Below are 22,040 nucleotides of genomic sequence, written 5' to 3'. Positions count from 1 at the left end.
CTGTTTGTTTTTTTTTTTTTTTTTTTTTTTTTTTTTTTTTTTTTTTTTTTTTTTTTTTTTTTTTTTGTTTTTTTTTTTTTTTTTTTTTTGTTTTTTTTTTTTTGTGGTTGGACTCGATGATCTCTGAGGTCCCTTCCAACCACCACAATTCTGTGATTCTGTGATTCTGTGATAAAGCAATCAGAGAACTTGCCCTGAGCCAAGCTGATGACCTGGGAGCTCAGATGGTCTTGGGCTGTGGTTTCAATGGGAATAGAAAAGCACATGAGACATTGTCCTCCGCAGCTCCTGTGCCCAGCCCCAAAGAGAATGCCACGCTATTGTGTTTTCCACGCCCTCTCAGCACAGGGAAGATTCACATTTACAGTGGTGTATGGCTGAAGGAGCGTTTCAGAAATCACTCAGAAGACACTGGAATGACACCAGGGTGATTAGTTCCTGGACAGAGGCCCTGCCTAATACAGTGGGTTAGTAGAGTATATAAAACCTTTGGGAGTATATAAATAAAAGATGATCATCTGGAGAGATTGCTTTCTTGGATCAGTTCTAAAAAGCCTGAAATTGAAAAAGCTCCACTAAACAAAAGACAACCGGATATGAGAATTACATGGGCTCAGAAAGGACACTGCATTTGCAGCCATCCAGCTCTCGGCCGGATGAAGCCCAGAAAGAAAGTCTAGTAAAGGATCTGTGTGGGAGAGGCCATCATCCTTCACGACTGGCCCTTATGGATGGGTGGGAAAAGGGGCTTCACCAGTTCACAGAGGCACATGCATCTCCTTGCTGTCACTTGAGACAAGGATCCCAAGTCTCAGCATAAATTAAAGACAGTGCTTTACAGGAGAGATGGCATGGTGGCCAGGGGACAGGCTCTGATGATTCAAGGACTGCAATAAGACAGGCAGGATGGGCTCTGTGGGAGGACTTGGGAAGGAGTTGGGACCTCCTTTACCTGGTTTAAAGGAGTTTTGCAAAAAAACCATACCAAAGCTCAGAAAAGATGTGAGCTGTGGGAAACAAATCAACCTCTGCAGAGCTTCTGGGCTTGTCTGGACCATGGTGAGAAACTGCCTACAGACAGCAAATCCCCTTCCCACCAGTCCCCACTCCTGCCCAGGAGTGAACTGAGCACTCTTATTCATACAGGAACAGAGACAGGGATCCAACGTCCCTATTATCCCACCCAAAAAGCTTGAGGTAATCACTTGAGGTAACCTTAAACACCTTGCTAGAAAGAGCAGCTTTGACAACATCATTGCACAGAAGGAGATGGAACAGTGATAAGGCATGAAGAGACCTGTTGTAGTTCGGTACCTCCATTAGGTGAATGCAGGTTGTCCTTACCTTGGGCATCTTGCGCAGGTTGGGAGAGAGCTTCAAGGAGGTAACGTGGCCTTGTTCATCTCCAATGATGACAACAGGGTAGACAGGGTTAAACTGGATATGGGTTATTTTATTTTTCTTCTTGGCCACCACTAGCTGGGTGCAGAGAGCTTCATACTTATTAATGCTCAGATCAAACACATGGGCCTGGGGGGAAAAAAAAGGCAAAGAACACAAAAGGGATTAATCAGGTAAGAACATTCTTCAGCAACAGCATGATGGCTGGAGAAATCAGAGACAAAAGGTCCCACGGAAAGGCAGCTTCAGCACACAAATACCATCTGCAGTCGGGGCCTTTGTCTTCTTCCAAGTAACCAGTGTGCAGAAGCTGCCTGCTGCCTTGGAGGGACTGTCTCCCTCCTGCAGGGACTCATGGGGTGAAGACCAGTTCCCCGCTGTGGGTGCAAGCTCTTTCCAACACCCTTGGCAAGGCTCCATCTCATCCAGACTGGAGAAGGCTCAAAGCCAGCACTGCTAACCCCACAGGTCTTAATCTCCCTTCCCAGTGCTGCAAGTAATGAGACAACCAGGTGTTAAATCAGAGTGTAACACAGATTGATGCACAAAGCGGGGCACGCTGTCAGAAATACTTATTACCCCTTATTGCAGAGCTTTCCAACATTTCCAGCTTAATAATAACATTAAAGACTCAAACCAGTAATTAATAGGGAAGTGATGAGAACATGGACAGTATGATTAAGGGTGTACCCTGGGGTAAAGCCAGGGAAGCAGAGGCAAACGCTCAGCACAGGACAGCTTGGTGCTGGCAGCCCACTCCAGTCCAGCTGCTTCGGATGCTGTGCCTGCACACACGTCCTTCTCCCACAGGATGGAGAGACATGCCAGGCAAAGAATGGCCAAAAGGGGAAGGTGAGGATGGAGGGAGACCCACCCGAGGCACTGTGCAGGTGGGGTTGCCACTGATGCAGCAGTGACACAGACCTGCCACACCACCAACTGCATGGTAATGTGTGTTTCGTCATGATTCCAGAGAGAACAGTGGTAGTTACTCCAGACAATGTGTTAACTTAACATTATCTCCCAATAATTGCAATTAGCTCCTGTCATTGATACTGCCTGCAAAGGCTAATAAAACATGACGTCCCTCTCTTCCCTGGCGCTAAAGTGAGCAATCTCCAGCATGCTGGACTCCCACCTTGAATCCACTGTGGAGACTCTCAGCCTTATGTTTCTTTTCCCTTTTCTGTCTTCATAAAAACTAAGGAAGGGAATATTTCATGCTAACAAGTACAGTGGGAATATGGGGGAAATTAGGACTGAACTACTTGTACATCTCCTGCCAGCTGTGTGTTGTTTACCAGCACTTAGGAGACAGATGAAACATATTATTTCAACTTCATGCCATGCTCATAATTTGAATCGAGGAATTATCTGAAATCGGACCGTGTTTCCCTATAAAAGCTTATTCCAAAGAGCACGGAAAGTTTTGTATCAAATCAGTACTTGCACTTTCCTATCACTGACCAAGGAGTTGGTGAATTTTATCTGAGTCCATGTATAGCAAAGAGCTGGGCAATGTGCAGGCACATGTCCAAGGCAGTCTCATGAGCTGCTGTGTCTTTGTAAGACTCAACATCTAGCAATCTGTGATGTCCTTGGTCTGGGCAGAAGAACCATTGAAGGGTTTTACAGATGCACAAAACAAGATGATGAAGACTCCATCTACTGAAGGAAAATAGGACCTTTCCAGATGAGCAAGAGTTTGAAAAGTGGACAGGATTCTCAAATGTATTTTGAAGAAACTCGTGACAGCATAAGTCAAGAAGGGCCAAAGCATCAGCCACAGATAAGAAACTGCAGTTTGGAAAGTCCTTCCCCAGTCAGCAGAAGCATAGGTGGAAAAAAATATTTCATTTTTATCTGCTGAGAATATGAGAAGCCAGTATTAAATTCTGAATCTAGACCTGACACTTGAGGTCCCACAGTCCAGGCAAGGTAATTTGAATTTCCTATCTCTAGGCATAAATAAAGGTGGCTGTCCTGGCTTCTATTTTACGCCTGCTGTCTTACTATGCCTGCAAAAGGAACAAGGTCTCTTTCAAGCACATCAGCCCCCCATGACCCACAGTCATAGAAGATTAAATTGCTTGCCCTAATAGAATGTATTTTTATTAATTTAAGAGCAGGATTCACCCCCCCTTCCCTCCCCTGCAGTGGTGCAAGCTCAATGCTAAGTAACCTAAGAGCCTGGGAAACGTCCACTGCTTGAGCAGCGTCAATCAACCTAGGGGAAAAAAAGCAACATGGAATTAGTGGCCATGTTTCTTTTGCTGGGCCAGGTTCTGCCCTGCTCTTCTGTCAGGCTGTGGATGTGTCAACCCCTCACACCCATCCAGCACTGCAGCGGAGAAAGATGGCATGAATGAAGGCTGGGTGTCAGAGTGCTGAGCCATGCAAATTACCCTGGGTGAGGCTGCTTTTCAAAAATGTCACTGACAGCCCTGACAAGCACAATGCTCGGGACAAGAAGTTGAAACCATCAGCAATGTGGAGAAGGTCAAAAGCCAACAAGTTTATGAATGTTCCTACTATAAAGCTCCTCTTTTATGAGCTTCTAAACAAATGGGCTTGTTTTTCTTTGCCAAGGGAATCATGGAAAAGAACAAACTATTTCAGTTCTTGGGCTGGAAACATCAGCCTCATATCAGCTGTCAGAGGCTCCAGATGGAGGGGTGGGCCACAGGCGTTAGGGAGGAGTCCACAGGCTTTCATTTAGAGGCTTAGAGGCACTCTCAGGAGAGAGGGAAATGGGGTCAGACCAACACTGTTATTGGTGCTTTGGGAGTAGCCCAAAAGGAGCACAAGGCCTCCCACAACACTTGAGGCAGCTGAACAGCACTGCAAAGCAGCAGAGCTGCATGTGACCAGCACCATCTGCAGATCTGCCTGGGGCTTGGGGCAGGGCTTTCTCCCCAGAGAATGGGAGACTGAAAACCTGCAGCTCTCCCTTGAGGTTCCAAGTACCGTGAGCTGCCCTGCTGGCTGAGGTCCCAGGATGAAGGATTATGGAATAAGCTCCAGCTGGATCTCCCGCCCCGGAGAGTCACCAAACAGCACACTGCTGCTCTCCACCCCTCTGCCCCAGGGACCCCTGTCCCTCCAGACTGTAGATCACTGCTTACATGCAAAGATGGCCTCTGAGGTTTTGCAAGATGAGCCTTCTCTGACTATGTGACCCACACAAGTGCCACCCAGCCTCACGTGTGAGTCAAATATCAGACTCATGGGGATCCAGGATGACCAGAGCTAGATCCAAACCTTCTCCATGGAGAGCAGGAACCTCCACAGGGCACCCTTCTTCTCAGGGCAGGCACTCATTCAGCAGCACCTAGATGAGAGCTGCCATCTAGATTCTGTGCAAAGGGGCATTTTTGGTGAGGCCTGGCATTTGTGTAACTATCCACACGTGGTGGATGAGCATATTTACATATTCACTGACATACTATGTGTCACGTCATCCTGGGGTCCTACAACTTGCAGGGCAGGCTGGTTTCCACCCAGCTGGCCCCTGATGCCTCACTCAGTACCACAGCATCACCCAGACTTTTATCTCCAGCGACGCATCGACGCTTTTCAGAATGTGACACTTCACAGTCCAACGAGTCTGTGGGAAACACACTAACTTGCTCAGGGTCTCTAAAGCAGAAAGTGCAACTTTGATGAGAAAAGAGCCTACTGCACCATGGCAGTGTGGTGCCCTGTGCTGGGACACCAGCTTCAGTTTCAGTGGTACGGAGAACTGCGTAGGAACAAAAAGGGATGTCAAAGCAGCATCCTTGTCAGAGCTTACAAACCAGTGAGGGTCCCCCTGTGAACAGGCCCCTCTTTCCTGTCACCTCTGCACACCACTTCTTCTCATGCTGCCTTAGCTGGTCCCAGCACTTCCCTCCCTCTGCGTAGGGGCCACCACACTCCCTCACCCACACTCATGCAGGAGCAGCTTAGAAACTACAGAGTGGAGGTTTCAAACCTCTGATTTTCAGCCCTCAAATAGTGTTTCTGCTGTGGTGCATGTCCCCAGAGAGAGAGCTGGAGCCTCCTGATAAAAAGCTCACTTCTATGAGAGATCTTCTGCAGACCCTGTAGAAGCAAAACAGGGACCTGCAGGGTCTGCAGCCCTGCTGCTTGCAGACCACAGCAGACATTTTCATTCTTTCTGCTAATAAGCATTCAGATAGTGGGAAAGGACATTTAATTCTTTTGTTACAGAGTCCTTAGGAACAATATGTTTCCACCTCCTTGGAGGGACATAAATCAGATTCCAAGAACAAGAAACCTGGGGAGAGGCACAGAGAGAGAGAGAGGTAGAAGAAATCTGAAAATGTCTGAAGAAAGTGCAAGAACCCTCCTCCTTTTCTTCCTCCAGCTAATCTGCAGATCCCCAGGCGAATAAAGCATGGGGCAGTAACCAATGACACCAACAGCTGTTTTAATTATGGTCCCTGTAGACCTGCGTGCCCACCCCAAGGAAGTGCAGGAGGACAGGTACCACTCTCCAAATGAGGCCCAAGCCATTGAGGTAAGCAGTTCCTTGTAGCAAAGGGATTTATGAGCTGGCATCAACAACCTTCAAAAGAAACCTAGACTCACAATACCAACATGCTGGACAGTCTGATGGTAGATATGCCAGGCAGATGCTCAAAGCAAACCTCTCCTTGATGGAAGGACAGTAACTTTGGTTGGTAACTTGGTAAGTCAGTAGCCCCTGAAAAGGAGCATTGAATTTAAGCAGATGCCCAGTTGTATCTGAAATGGGATCAGGTGAACCCTGCAGTCTCTGCCTGATGCTTTTTATTCAATATGAACATTTTAAAATTACCATCAGGGTAACAACAGAGCCTCCATGCTTGATGCACAGGCAATAATGGATCTAACTCTGCTGTGCTACAGTCGCAGAAAATATTTGACACAAATGAGCTGCTTTGATGCCTGACTTTCAAACAGCCAGAGAAGAAAACCAGCTCGGTTGCATCCAGACCCACAGCTCCTCTCTCTATGAATCATACAAATGTATTCCACCTCCCAAAATCCAGCGGTTCCCCACTGAGGCTCCACACGGCTGCTCTGTAAGCACGGCACAGTGCATGTCCAAGGCTATTACCACAGCTCCAGCATCAAAACACATTCAGAGTTTTGAACGTGTCATTTCTCCCCACCCTCTCTGCTGACTGCACGTAGAGCCTGAAAGTCAGCCCAGGCTCTCATCTGCTCAGCAGCTTCAAGGTGACTTGGACCCCCCCTGTTCCTCACTCTACTGTCACCCCCTGCCCTGCAGCACGGCAGCCTGGCAAGCCCAGGGAGGGAAATGCCAGAGGACCTTGGGGGGAGACCTGGACCCTCCAAACCACACCACCCAAAAGCAACCAAGCTCTCTGCCAGCAGAACAAACTACTTGACTTTTGTGGCCCATGAAGAAGGGAGCTGAAGAGCTACTTTGACCTACCCTGCCTTTATTCCATGCCTCGAACACACGCTGGGTCCACAGTGGCTGCAGCTTTTGCTGTCCTTTTCTCCCATGCTTACAAGGCTTCATTCCCCAGCAGTGGTCTGGGCAATGCTAGCATGCTCAAAAACAACCTGATGGCAACCAGAACCAAGGCTTGGGAGAAGTAAGTATGTATGTAAGAAAAAAGCAGATGTACCTGGTAGCTTGGCAACAAAGAATAAAATCATTGCAAGAGCAAAAGGTGAGGGATAATTTAATATCATGCTGCCCTTTACCAGTTGACATCTCTTTCACTGCTTGGCTTTCACTGTCCTTGTGATGGATTTACCTTATTTTCTTGACTGAATCATGATACCTCATCCATTTGCAAACTCCACAGATGATTTGTTTCAAACTCTCAGGCAATATATTTAACAAGTGGGCAGGCCACCCCTAGCCCCTTTCTAGCACCAAGGCAGCTACTGGAGCATCCTAAAGGCAGTGGGCAGGCTGGGCTGCCCCAGCTTGCATCAAAGCCAAGCTGCCATGCGGTGGAGGCCTTACTTTGTGTGATTTCTATACTCCACTGCAGCCAGAACAGCTTCCAATAGAGTCAATTTTCTCTAGAAGGATATTTTCGAGTCACAAATAAGGGTTGTAAGGCAGCCCTCAGACCCCCTGACACCTGGGGCACTCAGGGGCTTGGCAGGAGGAAGGAGATCCGGCTCAGAAAACATTCTTTGCCTCCCTGCTTCTGCAGTGCCAACACAGGAATGTGGTCCTCAGCTGCCCCAATACCAGCATCAGACAGACCAGGGAATTCATGGGCTTCCAGAGCACATTCATGCTACTGGCGAAAGGACAGACCCCAGCCCTGTTACAGGTATTTTCAGAGGTAGCTTTAAGCTCAGGAGGACGAGCAGGCACCTGTGAAAGCTGCTTTTTGGGCTGAGCTGGGTAAGCTTTGCCAGCCAGGAGCTGGCTCCGTATCCCAGGGTACAGGAGAGGTACAGGAGAGCACATCCCTCTGCCCTGCAGCATCCCAGCCCACTGCTCCAGGGTGGTGACACAGCCCTAAAGAGAACATCTCTATCACCTGGCTTAACTGTGGGAGCTGCTTCACTGTTGGGCTGCCTCTCTCAACTTCTCCTCATTCTGTAAGAACTGGGTCGCTCCCCGTTTGACACGGTACAAAAACAGCATCAGCCTCAGCTGATTTGACTCAGTTCTCACGAGTCAGTAAGAAATCAAAGCCCTGGCACGTAGCAGAGCTGCCATTTATTCAGACAGGCTGAGGGCCATCTGACCTCTTCTGGAAACCCTGTAACATTGTTTTATGAGAAAGTGCTTGTTTATCCAAGCTAACTTCCTTGTCACTGTCACCACTTCTGCCAGCCCGGCTCTGCTCCAAGAGCCTCAGTTGATTAGGATAATCTCCTTCCTGTCTTGGTCCTGCACACTTCTGAATGCTGTTATCAGGTGCTAAAGAGATGATACATCCTACCCCTGAGCTGGGTGCACTTCAGTTTGGTCTCATATGATTTCTCTTACATTGCCTGTGACTCTACTATTTTTTTTTCTTTTTTTCTTTCCTCTTTAACATTAATGGCATGCTTTGATGCTTTGGTATGAATCACAAAGCCTCCTTCTGCTCTTCACTTTGGTACTAAATTTAATGTTACTTTTCAAATCACTTCTGAAAGGCTGAAGTCAAACAGAGAAACTAATCTGTGCTGAACTCGTGCAACAGTTAGGCTGACGATAGCAGCCGGTACCTCTGCGCTACGCTGCAAGCCCTTCTGCAACAGCAGAGATGAACCTTCCTTGGAGACCAGCATCCCTCCTGAGCCCCGGCTGTGCCCATGGGGTTCAACTCAGCAGCACAGCCTCAGCGAGAGCAGGGCAGCGCAGGCAGTCCCCTGCTCCAGCCTCCCTTACACTCCTGCTGCTTCCCCAATCAGTGCTCATTTCATATTGCACATTTGGTTTGCGTCTTTATTGAATTTTACTCTGCTGATTGCAAATTGCTGCTGGGGTTGTTCAGCTCATTTACAATTTCAGCACTTGAAAGTCCTGTCCGCTAAATTCCAACAGAATTACTGCTGGGTTTCAGCCCTGGCGTCCCTGAAGCATCCCGAGCTGCACTGCACACTCTACCAAAGATGACTTCCATCCTGTCACATCCATCTTCTCACCTGCCCTGTATTTTACCTACTGGTTTGTGCCAACAGCGCTCCCAAAGTCAACCTGTAAGCATGTATTACATCTCCATCCTCTGATCTACCAAGCCTGTTACTCTAAAGAACAGAATTAGATCAGTTTTATGTGATATGGCCTTACTAAATTGGCCTTTCCACAATCTACCAGTGCTTAGAAACAGACCATTCAATGATTTGTTAGGCTGCCTAGTCTCTCCTGCACCGGCTGTTCCACGATCTACCAGTGCTTAGAAACAGACCATTCAATGATTTGTCCCAGGATCTTTCTGGATAGCATATTTAGGCTGCCTAGTCTCTCCTGCACCGCCATGCTCTTGAATACTGGGCAAAGAGTGTTTCCTCCAATCCTCTGACACTTCCCGACTCTGCCATCTCATCCCAAACATCTGGCGACAAACAGGGAGACTGTTTCAACCAGTCCCTTATGTGCCCCAGGGCAAATCTCCCAAGGTTCTGCTAGTGAAGACTGCTACTACTACTACTCTGCACAAGTATCTAAAGGGTGGGTTGAAGGATGTTGGAGCCAGACTCTTTTCAGTGGTCTCCAGCGACAGGACAAGGGGCAATGGGCTCAAGCTGGAACATTGAAAGTTCTATTCAATTGTCATGAAACTTATTAGGTAACTAACTATTAGTTACCTACACAGTGAAAGAAAGCATTAGATCTTCCACAGTTAGTAAGTATACCTTCTGTTGCCTCTAATGAGCAGAAAAAAGAAATGCTGCAGGATTGCAGATGTCATTGGTGGTTGGTATGTTACTGTTGATAGATACTATAGATATGCAATTTAATAATGGACTGCTTATGCATCTGAGTTAACATAGCCATTAAACATTGAAAAACATACTAAATCCTGAATAAAAAAGAAATAAGCACATATGAGAAAAAGCTTCTTTACGGTGAGGGTGAGGGAGCACTGGAACAGGCTGCTGAGAGAGGTCGTGGAGTCCCCTTCTCTGGAGATCTTCAAGACCCACCTGGATGCAGTCCTGAGTAATGTGCTATGGGCGTTCCTGCTTTAGCAGGGGAGTTGGACCAGATGATCTCTAGAGGTCCCTTCCAACTCTGACAATTCCATGATTCTGTGAATACATCCCAAGTTCTGCCAGTATCCCTTGTGCTCTCCCAGTTGTGGCCCAGCTCCTGGTGTCAGGCTGAAATTACATCCTCGTAGATGAGGACAAGCTTCACATGTTGGCTGGGTCCTGGCTATGCCCAGCCATAGAGAGTCAGTGCTGGAGGCTGGGGCAGGGGTGAAGGCAGGCAGTCGCAGCAGCAAGGGCAGCATCAAGTCTGGTGGGAGAAGCAGCCACTGCTCTCTGCCACCTGCAGCCCCACGGCAGGTCAGCAAAGCTGTTCGTAAGGCAGATATCGAACCGTCACAGTTTGGAGACTGGCATTTAAAACGAACCAGCTCAGATTTCAGGTCATTATAAAATGCCAAGCAACAAACATCAAGGTTTTGGAGCTGCCATCTCTGTACAGCAGGATGCGGCAGACAGACGGAGGCTCTCAGTGCCCCTAGTGCCAATTGTCCCCATTTGCAAATTGAAACCTAAGCGAGGGTCCATTCTTAGTGGCCATCGATAACGAAGAGCAGAGAGGAACTTAGGAGCAGCTTTCTAAACTCTCACAGACACTTCTGATGGGCTCTGTGCCTCCAGCAGGTCTTTATGCAAAGTCTAACAGGTGAATCAACAGAATCTTTGGAGATGCTGCCCAAGTCATTTTTTCACTCTCATATGTCCATGCAAGCAGAAAAAGACAAACTTGGTTCCTGTGTGGCTGAATGGACTAGTTAATCTCAGCAGGTAGGTTTCATCAAAATGCTGTATTTTATAGCCTGAAAGAGCAATAGCTCTAGTAATGAAAAACTAGCCTGCGAGCATCTGCGTAAGAAACAATTCCTGCAAAGCCAATCGCAAAAGGAGTTTAAATTTATCAGTTTGACTTTGCACTGAAAGCAACCATTGCTCTGACAAAGTCATCTCACCTGCAACTCAGTAGCTAAGGGATGTAAGTGGGCAGCAGTGTCCTGAGGTGCCCGATGCACATCTTGAGGCTTAGAGCCCACCGGAGCACCCTACGATGGGATGGGAGCTGCAGGAGAATCGTGGTGAGGGCTCAGACCCTGCAGGGCAAACCAAGGTCTCCCAGGCCAGCTTTATTTGCTAAAAGCAGATGCTAGGGGAGAGAAATGCCAGTGCACAGAGAGCCCGGGGGCTGGGGGAGAAGGGAGGACATCCCGACTGGTACAAAGTGGAGGCAGCATCAAGTCCAAGGTCTCTGCCCATCTACCTCATCGAGCTTTGACACGCCACCAGCCCTTGTTTTAAAGCAGACATAAGTCTGCCCAGCAGTCCATATCAATCTCAAAGATTCAGCAGGGAATACAAAAGAGCCTTTTAGGTTTTGTGGCAGAAGAAAATGAACAGTTTTACTGGAAAACAACCACTTATGCTGTGACTGCAATTTCAAAGCCGTTTTAAAATAGTCCCTGCCCACTTCAACCTACTCAAAGGTCTTTCTGGGTGACGCCACCGGGAGCCATATTCACTTAGTGTGGAACCCAGCCATGGGGCAGAGAGCCAGGAGATGCCTCATCCCCACCCTGCAGAGCTACCAGAGGCCCCATAAGGCACAGACAAACCCCATGGACTACTGCAGAAGGGTAGGAGAAAAGACTCATGCTTAGCAGGGACATTTTTAGTTATGAGGGGTTCACAGTCCTAGCTGCCCTGGGCAAAAGCATTGACCAGTGCTGGGAGGTCTCCTGGCACCCCTGATTCATGCCCTACGAGGAGAGGCAGCATTAGGTTCAAAACACCTAGTGAACTGTTTACAGACCTGGAAGGTTTAGCAAGTGTCTATCTGCAAAATCATTCCTGCTTTTAGATAGAGAGATGGGCTTTTGCTGCCGGTCAATGCTAAATGGGCAGCAAGTCTCAGCAAATTGCTCTGTGAGCACACACACAGGCCAGCACTAAACAAGTGCTTCTCTCCGAGCTGGGAAAAGATGAGTAACAGGACAACAGGCATTTCCTCGGCATCTTATTCTCTAAGTGAGATACAACAGGAACCTGGTCTTCAAGACTTCTCATGCAGAACAGTTGTTCAGTAAAATATGTTTATATAAGCAGGAAAAGGCACACTCACATCCTGAGCAGCACAAAGCATTAGCTAATTTCCTGAAGGTTTGGGTTGTTTCAAGTATTTCACATCTTGAAAGGTCAACAGCTTCAGTAATGGGGAAAAGCCCTGGAGCATATGTCTGAGCAGCTTTCTCTGCAGAGTGCATACTTGGATGGCATTTATCTTGAGGCTATCAATATTTACTAAAGATGGCTATAACATCACCTTGCTCTTCTTGCATTAGCCATGAAGGACACAGACTACAGAAACATGAAAGCAAATGGACTTGTACTTAGTGCATGCTCCCAAGCCTGTTGTGAAACCCCTGGGATACTCCTTCTCACACAAGGACATTTCACAGTGTCTCAGAGTCAGAAGGTAATTCAGGCTGGAAGACACCCCCAGAAGTCTCTGCTCCAACCTCCTGCCCAAAGCAGGATCAGCTCTGAGGTCAGATGTGGTTACTCAGGGCCCTACCCAATCTGGTCTTGAAAAACTCCACGGACAGAGACGGCACAAGCTCTCTGGTAAAGCTGATCCATTAGTTGGCTGCCTTCATAGTGAAAGTTTTTCCTTATATCCAGTCCAAATCTCTTGTTGCAACTAATTTCAGCTGTTTTCAGCTCATTTCATCACCCCTTCATGCACTGCTATGACGAGCTTGGCTCTTAACTTCTTGGTGACCTCCTTGTAGGCACTGGCAGGCTGCTGCTGGGTTCCTTCTCCGGGCTGAATCATAACGGCTTGACCATGCATTACAGCTGTTGCACGGGGCAGCTGTGCCCCACAGCCTGGGATCCAGCCATCTGGGGGCACTTATGATGTGGGTGTCTTTGGCTTTTTTAACAGAGGTAACAATACACACACCAATTCAGCACAAGAAAGCACCCACACGCCCAGAGTGAGCCAGACATGGAGGTCTGCAGCACTGCCCCTGTACAGCACAAACTGCCAACACCATTTATTTACTTTCCTTAAATAACGAAAAGAAGACCAAGAAGGAAACTGCAGGTATGATTGCTGCTTTTACATGTTTCTTTACTTTTTTTTCTGCTTTAAGCGTAAGTTTGAGATGGGCTTAAAGCAAACTCCAGAAGCCAAATCCTGCTGAATGCTGCAAGGATTGAATTCCACCCCTCCCCATTTCTCTGCCCTCTGTTCTTACGATAAGCTGACCAACATTCCCAGATTTCCTGCACCCTAAATATAGGAGTACAGGAACCCAAATTCACCTCCACATTTTTTTTATTTCCAAAGCAGGTCTCTCATCCTCTGACATGCTCTGACAAGCTCTAGGCAATCCTGCTTTAGCAAGGGAGTTGGACTAGATGATCTCTATGGTCCCTTCCAATTCTAAAAATTCAGTGAAATTCAGTGAAATCCCAGCTAGGCTCTTACATCATGCCAGGCTTTTACCTTGCGCAGCCTAAACTAAACTAGGTATTCTCTAACCTCATTTTATTTCTGTGCTAATCACATCAGTATCTGCACCCAGGTCCCTGTAAGAGATGGCCTGGAGGGACCACAGAGCTGCTGCCAGCCAACTGAGCTGCAGGACTCATGTTTACAAATAATGGAACTCTCCACCTGTCTGCTTTAGGACTCATTGTGGAGTCTTCAAGGAACGTAGGTGTCATCTGAAATGCAATCACAGAGCAAAGCTGCAGTGGACATAGCACAATGATTGAAACCAAAGCTGAATACTCTATGGCAACCACTCTGTGCACATCCAGCAGAGGCTAGCTTCCATAAAAGCAGCTGGCTGTCCAGTCCTTTTAAAATCAGGCCACTTATTTAGGCGTCTAGTTACAGAATTGAGAGTTTTTTTCCAGGCAGCATTGGCATGGATGTGCACGTCTCAGTGATCATTTTATTTTATTTCAATTTTCATTGCAAATCATTTATGCTCATTCTGAAATAAAATGGCCATCAGACAGAGCAGGAGACTAAGGAAATTACCCAGAACATGATAAAGAGCAATAGTAGCAGTTAGTATCCACTGCACCAGCAGCAGAACGTGAATACTCAAGTAATTTATGAAGAGGTGGTGCTGTCCGAAGCAGATGTCCAGCTTCCAACATACAAATTTTATCATAACACCCCTGATATTTATAGCTTTCCTTAAATCCCCACCTCCTGGATTCATGGGGATTGAGAGATTCTTAGATTCTAAAATGCCCCAATTTCCAAGTCAGTCTTAAGAGTCAGCGGGGTGATACACACATTTTGGACACTTAGCATCAGCTTCAATTTTCAAAATACGACAGGTATCCCTTTAAGACCACAATTAGGGCCTGATTTTAAAACCACCTCCAGGCAACCTTCAAGTTTTGCAGGTGTAATTACGTGCGGATGCAAAGCTAGAGGCTGTTTGTGAACAGGAGATCTTGAATGTTTTATTTTCTGGCTGACGCCCTCTAGTTTTCTGTATCCTCTTAATGTAGATTTTTTTTCCCAGCATTAATGGAGACTGCCCTTTGCGAGGAGCTGAGTTATTCCCAAGAAGTGCACTCTGCTACAATGTGGAATATGTCTAGGAATGAAAAGGCTGTAAACAGCTATTTATTCTACATCCACTGCAGATCCTGAAAGTTCTGTTCAAAGGAGAAACTAAACCACGTCTCAGACACACGCTGCTGCACCCAGCGTGGTCAGTGGCTAACACAGAGGTGCAGGATTTCTGTCAGCATCAGCCCTGGCCAGCCTCCTACAATGGGAAGGCAACTCTTGCCTGGACCTTCCCAGCCAGGCAGCCCAATTCCAGGCTGCTCCTGGCTAACAGCCACCCTCCTCAGATTTTGGGATTAAAGGCATAAAGCAGAACTAGATCCTACTAGATTAAGCTCTAATTAAGATTACTGAACTAGATCCAAGGTAAGATAGCCAAGGTGACCACATGAACACCCAGTGTTTGCCCTCCATCTGGTCATGCTGCCCAGGAAGTCTCACTGCCTGCAGACATCTCCATCCTCTTGCCCACAGTTAGGTGCCAGGACACAACTGTGCTTCTCAGAGTTCTCTGCACCGTTCACCCCACCACCCAATTGAAGCTGTGACTGTCACCAGGACCCTTGTCATGTTTGGGGTTACACATGACTTCACTTGTGGGGAACAAGTCAGAGGATTTGCAGCACTGAAGGCATTCTTTTCATTCATGCAGGCCCTTCGTTCGGTATATGGGAGAATGGGGAGGGGCAGATCCATGAACAAAGGGCCCAATCCTGACCCTGCCTGCCAAGGAAGAGCACCATCACTGCTTTCTGCAGGCTGTGGGACCCTGAGCTTCCCAGGGAGACCAGGTGCCCAGGGAAATGATTTCTATTGCTTAGCTTGGGAGAGACGAATTCACAGCCTGAGCCAGTGTATCAGTGAAATGAATTTTTTGCTATAACATAAAGGTTAAACTGCAATAAAGTTGCTAAGGCATCAATTCAATGATAGAGATATATAAAGGCCATATTTTTGCTAGAGTAATTTGGCCAAACTGCACAGACTTTCCAATTTATACCGGCAAAACATACAGCCCATGGTGACAGAGCAATGTGGTCTTAGAGTACAAAACCAGTGTTGACGGATAGCTACATGTCCTGGCTACTCGCCAGGCCCAAATTAACCACCTGAGCTACTAGGATGGATGGCTAGGGGCAAAAATATAACTGCCATCATCTCAATATTAGGACTGGTCTAAGTACTTCATTACCACATCATTACTCTTGGATACAGCCTCACACAGTGGGAAAATGTTGATCTTATTTAATTGGAACAAAGTTCTATTGGCTGACTCTGGGCATATTACTATAATTGATTTTTAAATATCAATATAAGTATATACCCACTTTATTCTATTGCTTCTTTATATCTTGGAGGTTCAGAACCAATGCTCTCATGTCAGCTCATGCGAGGGGTGCTCTGATCTGGAGCGTCATCTCTCCATCCCCAGGGGTGCACTGGTTAATAAGCTGATTTCAAATAGAGCGTGTGAGGTGTTTTTCTCCTGGCATGTGCAAGCTGCACACCTGCACTCATGTGGTCAACACGAGAGCAAGCAGGGGCTTGCACGCATTTGCAAAGCCAACCTAAACGCAGCAGGAGCAGCGTTGAGAAGGAAGGAGCAATTCATGTCTAGAAATATGCATGCCAAGGGCAGGAAGGCATAGGAAAAGCCTGTGCTTTCCTCTCTGTCCTCTGAGTACCTCCATCCATGGAATAAGAAGAGCAAAACAGGACTGCAGGGAGGTCTGGCTTGCTTATGCTCGAGGTTGAGAGGGGCTTGGCCCCCCAAAAGCACCTGTGTTTAGAAGAGAGAGCCCACGTGCATTTCTGGTGGGCTTGTCAAGGCTGCAGTGAGATGTGCAGCTGACCCTCAGCATCTGCTAAAAGCCCTCTGATTTATGATTTAACATCAGCTATTTGCATAATTGGGCTGCAGCTTAAAGATTTCTGGCCTTATTGCTTCTAGGGTTGTAGTAGACCTTAGGGAGAGGGGGAGTAAGGTTTCCTCATCTCTGTTGCTTTATGACTTCTGTGTCCTCTGTAATCAGACTGAGCAAAAAGGAATTAATAGTTTTAGGGCCTTGAGCTACCAAAATGACCCTGCCGTCCTGAGGCAAGCAGCTCAGGCAAGCTGCAGCCAACTCAGCCTGTCACTGTGTGGATTCCTGCGGGTAGGGGATTTGCAGCTCCCCCAACGTGCTTGGCCAGGATTGGGCTGACCCATCCCCACGTTCAACCCTAATCTCCCTTGACTTTCTTTCAGCTCAAATCAGAGCAGTGTTGCTCCCAGGCTCTCACCTTGCCATCAGTGGTGACTGCAGCAAAGACGGTGGAGGAGTAAGGGGACCATGCAACATCCCCTACAGCAGAATTCAGGTCAAAAACAAACATCGGAGTCCTGGAAAAAAGACCCAGGGAGAAGAATTCATTTAGACATTCTGCTCTGGAAGAGAAACACTGAGCTATAAACACTTTGATGCTGCAGCCTGTGTTGTTCAAAGCCAGCTGCAGAAGTGGGAGATGGGGTATTTCTCTATGTCTGATAACATCCCGGGTCTGAGCCAAAGGTGAAGCAAAGCTGAGCATCAACCAAAATGGGTCAGGATTGGTTCTGCTGCATTGAGAAGAAAGGTAGCGTGTTTCTTTCTTTCTGAAAACATTTTGAAAGCTTCACCCAACACACACAGCAAGATGGAGTCTCTCTGGTTAATAATCATAGGGGAAAAAGTGATTTTTGGTGTCTGGGCTTCTGACAACAACATTGAATATTAGAGCAGTATTGGCAACGGGAAATATTTGACTCTGACTGATTTACAACAAAATCAATTTCCTGATTGAAACCAGACATTCCTCAACCACTAACCCTGAACTTCATTATATATTTTTAAATGTTCCCGTTTTTTGTTTTGCCTCTCTGGCTCTTGAAGCCATAAGCCAGCCCCTGACATTTCTCTGTAGCATTGCTGCAGAAGAATAGCCCTGCCACGGTAGGTCCTGCCTGAAGAAAGCCAGGTCCAAAGCGAAGCAGTCGGGCTCTGTGCTGAGCTGCACTGCTTGGCAAGTTCCTCGGGCAGTCAATGCTAAACCTCATACCTCATACCTGGGGAGTACAAATCTGAGTCATCAACCCCAAAAACAGAGATGAGGGAGCAATTAGCAATATCAGTGCCTAAGAGGGAAACTGAGACTGGGGTATGAGCCAAGTCGACATGTGAGTTGGCATGTCAGGCTGGACCTCCTCACCCTCACCAAGACCCAGCAGGACTTACTTGACGGTGTGATCCCAGATCTTGACTGTCCAGTCAGAGCTGCAGGAAATGAAGACTTTCAAGTGGTAGGGATTCCAGCTGACTGAGTCCACAGCCATGTGATGGGCTTCAAACACATCCAGAAACTGGCTTGAATAAGTTTTTGAACACTGCAATGGAAAGAACTAGTCAGTAATCAGAGCTAGACCTTCTTCTGGAGCTCATCATCTGCAGAAAGATGCCTCTGAATACTCGTGTGGCCTCCCAGGCTCTTATGTATGGGCTGGCTGGGAAGAGGCGGCTGGCACCCAGAGGTGCTACAGAAATGAAATAATTTAGCACATATGGTGTTTCACCCCACTTGCAGGCAACACTAAGCTCCCCTCTGGAATGCACACAGGCAGGAATTGAAGTTGTCTGGTTGGATTTACAGACAGATCTAGGCCCCAGAGCCCACTCTCCACTGCGAGAGCTCCATCACCTTCCTGCCAGCCTGGGCTCCTGCCATGCCTCTGTGAAAGGCTCTTGGGAAAGGCAGGGAAAAACAGCTCTTATGCTGCTGAGGAGCACACCACACCATATGCATTTGAAGTGCCACAACAAAAACCTCCAGTAGCAGTGCTCTCAGCACAAGAATGACCTATCAGATCCTTTGGCTCTAAGGATTTAGGGAACAGGCCGAAAGTTCCTTCCCTGCCATCACCCTGCAATAGCCTGCTCTGAGAGACCCTGCCTTATCACACCTCTCTGCAGCCCCTTCTCTTGTGCCTCTCGTGACTTTCTGGAGAGGTGTGAGAGGTATGAGAACCACAAGAGGTTGGCCAAAGGTTGGCCAGCACTCAGGCATGTCCCCGACAGGCAGGTGGGCCACCCTGCACCCCAGGCAACAGCAGCCTGCAAAACAGGCAAACCCTGTACATGGGTGTGAGGGTCAGGTCAGCAGCACCACAGATGCAGGTGTTACTGAATGGCAAAACGTAGGATGTGTGTAAGAGCTGCAAAATATTTGGGACCCTTGGAAAAATCACTTTGTGCGTGAGCTCATGAAGGGGGGGGGGCAGACATTACAATCAGCTTGTCTGCACGAGCAGAATACGGGACCCGACCCAGGTCTTGTCAGTTCTGTGCACACAGAAAAAATGAGGTTATCCTCCCCAAAACTCCTCCCCTCTGACAGGACTGGAGGCTTCCTTCATTAGCAACAAGGACTTAATTTCACAGGTAACGTCCTCTTGGTTGTATTCTCACACATAGGCTGTATCCACACCGCAGGTTAGGGTTGGTTTCAGGATTTTCTGTCCATCTGCCTCAGTAGTCACTACAAGAACTTTTCAGCACCTTTCATTACTCCTTAATGAATGCAGCAACACATCATCTGCCTGAGCAGCAGGATTGCTGAAGTGTTACATGACTTTAATTCTTGCAAACCAAAGCTCTAACTAATCACAAGGCTTAACTCTTTATTACACACGACACTCACTGCCTGGGTACTCAGACCTGTTTTCTTCTGATGCCCTTGTGCATTGGTGCAGGTACTTGATTGAGGGTGCTAAACTATTCACACAGCAGCAGCTCCTGCATCCCTGGGAGGCTTGCTGTATTAGGAAGGGAAACAAGAAAGTGTCTCCTGTCCCACTGAGATTTACTGACAGTGCCTATAGCTTGCTTATAGTTTGGTGCATGCTCTGAGTTACTGTCCCTGTATGCAATTATGGGACTGAAATCTCCTTTAATGGCATGTTTCATAACTTTACCTCATAATTCTTAATCATAGAATCATAGAATGGTGAGAGTTGGAAGGGACCTTAAAGATCTTGTAGTTCCAACCCCCCTGCCATGGGCAGGGACACGTCCCTTCCCAATGTTCAGCCACCAGGAAAATTGGTACTTGGTTTGTTTTGAAAGTCACTGTGCTGGGAAGAGACAGAGTGGGTGACAAGTAATTAACACAATAAAAAAGCTGCTTTATCCATCTCTCCTTCCAAGTATGTGGATTGAAGGTCCTTAATACCTGAGGACTTCGAAGAGTGAGATCCTAACCAGATTTGTCTGCATCCAACAGGAGCTTAGTGCTCTGTTCCTAAGCCTTGTTGGGGCTGAGCCCTTCATCAGCGCAGCTCTCCAGGAACTGGTATGGGAGGCCCTTCATGCTCTGGGATGTGCTGATCCACCACACTGGCTTTGCAGTCTGCAAGTCTGGCCCAGAGCTGAGGCCCAGGCTTTGACAGGAAAGGGATCTGTTTTCCTGTGAAATCCCAGCTGTGTCCCTTGTAAGAAATGGACCCTGCACGCCTGCTTTAGCTTAAAGCCATACACCGTGCTCTGGCAGTGCCTGCCAGTCCCACACCATGTTCACCCCAACCTTTGGTATCCCCTCTGATGTGTGAGACAGGGCCATGTTCTTCCCAGGATGCATTTTGAAGAATCACCAAAAACTTGAGAGAAACCTCAGAAAAGAAGTATGACTTCAACGAAGGGAAGAGTTTCTGAGCTAACTAGAACTGCTGGCAAAGTCTTCCCCTACTATTCACTTTAAAAACCCTACAGTTATTAGACACATGTCAGGATGAAAACAGAACCACTGGAAAATGTGACGCCTAACTCCTGACAAGACAGCTTTGAAGAGGATGAGTAGATTCAGGGAGCAGGCATTTGTGCAGCCTGTCTGATATTCTAGAGCACTGCTCCAATTTGCTGAGAATGTTTTTCTCCTATTTAAATGGTGGTAGGTATGTGTGAATAGTAAATGGTATTTTTATGATGAGACAGGAAAGCAAGAATGTGTCTATGGCAATACAGGAAACCGCTATAAAGTTGACTGGTGACAGGGCTACAAAATATAGGGGAGGAATACTGTGAGGAAAGGAGAACTCCAAGGACACAAAAGTCATGAATAACCTTCATTAACAGCACTTCAGTTTACGCTAGACATTAGCCTGACACAAAACTCCTCCGCATCCATGGTGAATGGATGGTTATCAGTGTCCTTGTAATGCAGAGGGTTTCTTTAGTTCACTAGAAGAAACACTGTGACTCTAGGCAGCACAGAAATAAAAAAAATATTTTTTTTTTTTCAAAGGAGGCTTGTATCTAGCAAGAAAAAGAGCACTGCCCAACACTGGCACTCCCTGGCAGACCAGGGCACCCAGCTGCTCCTCAGAAACCACTGACACAAACACGTCCCGTGTAATTGTGGACAGCTGTTACCAGCAACACCAGAGGGTCTCCATGGTTTTTGCTCAGTGCCTTCTTGTAGAGATCTGTAACAGAAACGCTAAGATTCGTAGAAAGACTTATGAATAGAAACAGAGGCATTTAAATGCATCAGGAGAAACAACAGAAAATGTAAAAGAAAGAACCTGTGCTAATCGATAGCAAATGCAGTCAGTCAAGCGACAAGATAACTGGACAGAACAAATAGAAGCCCCACAGATAAGGTGTTGAGAAGATGAGGAACCATAAAATACCCAGACAAGGAAAACAACTTGCAAGACAGCAAGACACTGCACTACTAGACACTGAGGAAAACGATCGCTCCATTACTAAAGGGTCACAGGAAGCCGGAGCCTGTCCAGAAACCAGTTTGTCATCATCATTCGAGGAAAACCCAAGAGATGTGATAAGGACTCAACAGCCAACATCCTTTGTCATCTGTATAACCACAATAAATCCTGTCCTGATCACACAGATACAAATGTCCTGGTGCTTAGTATGACAGAATGAGTATGAAAGAAACTAGTTTTGTTTAAAATTAGAATCACCTTTTCCTTCAATGTTGTCTTGCACTGAGTTTTATTATATTCATTTGTTACACTCTCAAGCAAACTGCCTAAGACTGAATCAAACTCCTCTCTTACATGAATATGTTCAAATCTCATCACAATTTTTCTGTTGAAGCCCTGTTTATTCAGAAGCAATTCTGACTAAAGAGTTGAAGCCGCAATAATGTTTCAATACAAATCTCAGAGACCATACAATTTGATACCAAAGCTGAACAATTCCTAAACAGCAAATGAGATATGGAAAGAGACAGTTTTGCATTACAGAATCATATTCATGCAGAAACAGTTTGTCCTCTACGTAAAAGGGCAATAGATAGGTCTGCGTGTAATTAAGAT

General features: G+C 46.9%; 1 protein-coding gene across 4 annotated transcripts in view; it reads right to left on the bottom strand.

The window, feature by feature from the left end:
• Nucleotides 1-22,040, bottom strand: part of DNAI1 (dynein, axonemal, intermediate chain 1) — a 161,263-nt gene that overhangs the window by 30,426 nt on the left and 108,797 nt on the right. For all 4 annotated transcript variants that reach the window (XM_014952436.1, XM_014952438.1, XM_014952439.1 and 1 more), the window contains 3 exons: nt 17,944-18,092; nt 16,973-17,072; nt 1,345-1,530 (listed from right to left, as the gene is read on the bottom strand). In XM_014952436.1, coding sequence (XP_014807922.1) covers nt 1,345-1,530; nt 16,973-17,072; nt 17,944-18,092 — 435 coding nt within the window. The remainder of the gene's footprint in view (nt 1-1,344; nt 1,531-16,972; nt 17,073-17,943; nt 18,093-22,040) is intronic.

Source organism: Calidris pugnax, unplaced genomic scaffold, assembly GCF_001431845.1.
Source record: "Calidris pugnax isolate Ruff unplaced genomic scaffold, ASM143184v1 scaffold220, whole genome shotgun sequence".
NCBI classification, from domain to species: domain Eukaryota; kingdom Metazoa; phylum Chordata; class Aves; order Charadriiformes; family Scolopacidae; genus Calidris; species Calidris pugnax.
Note: the sequence above shows the minus strand (reverse complement) of the source record. Positions and strands in the feature narration are given on the sequence as shown.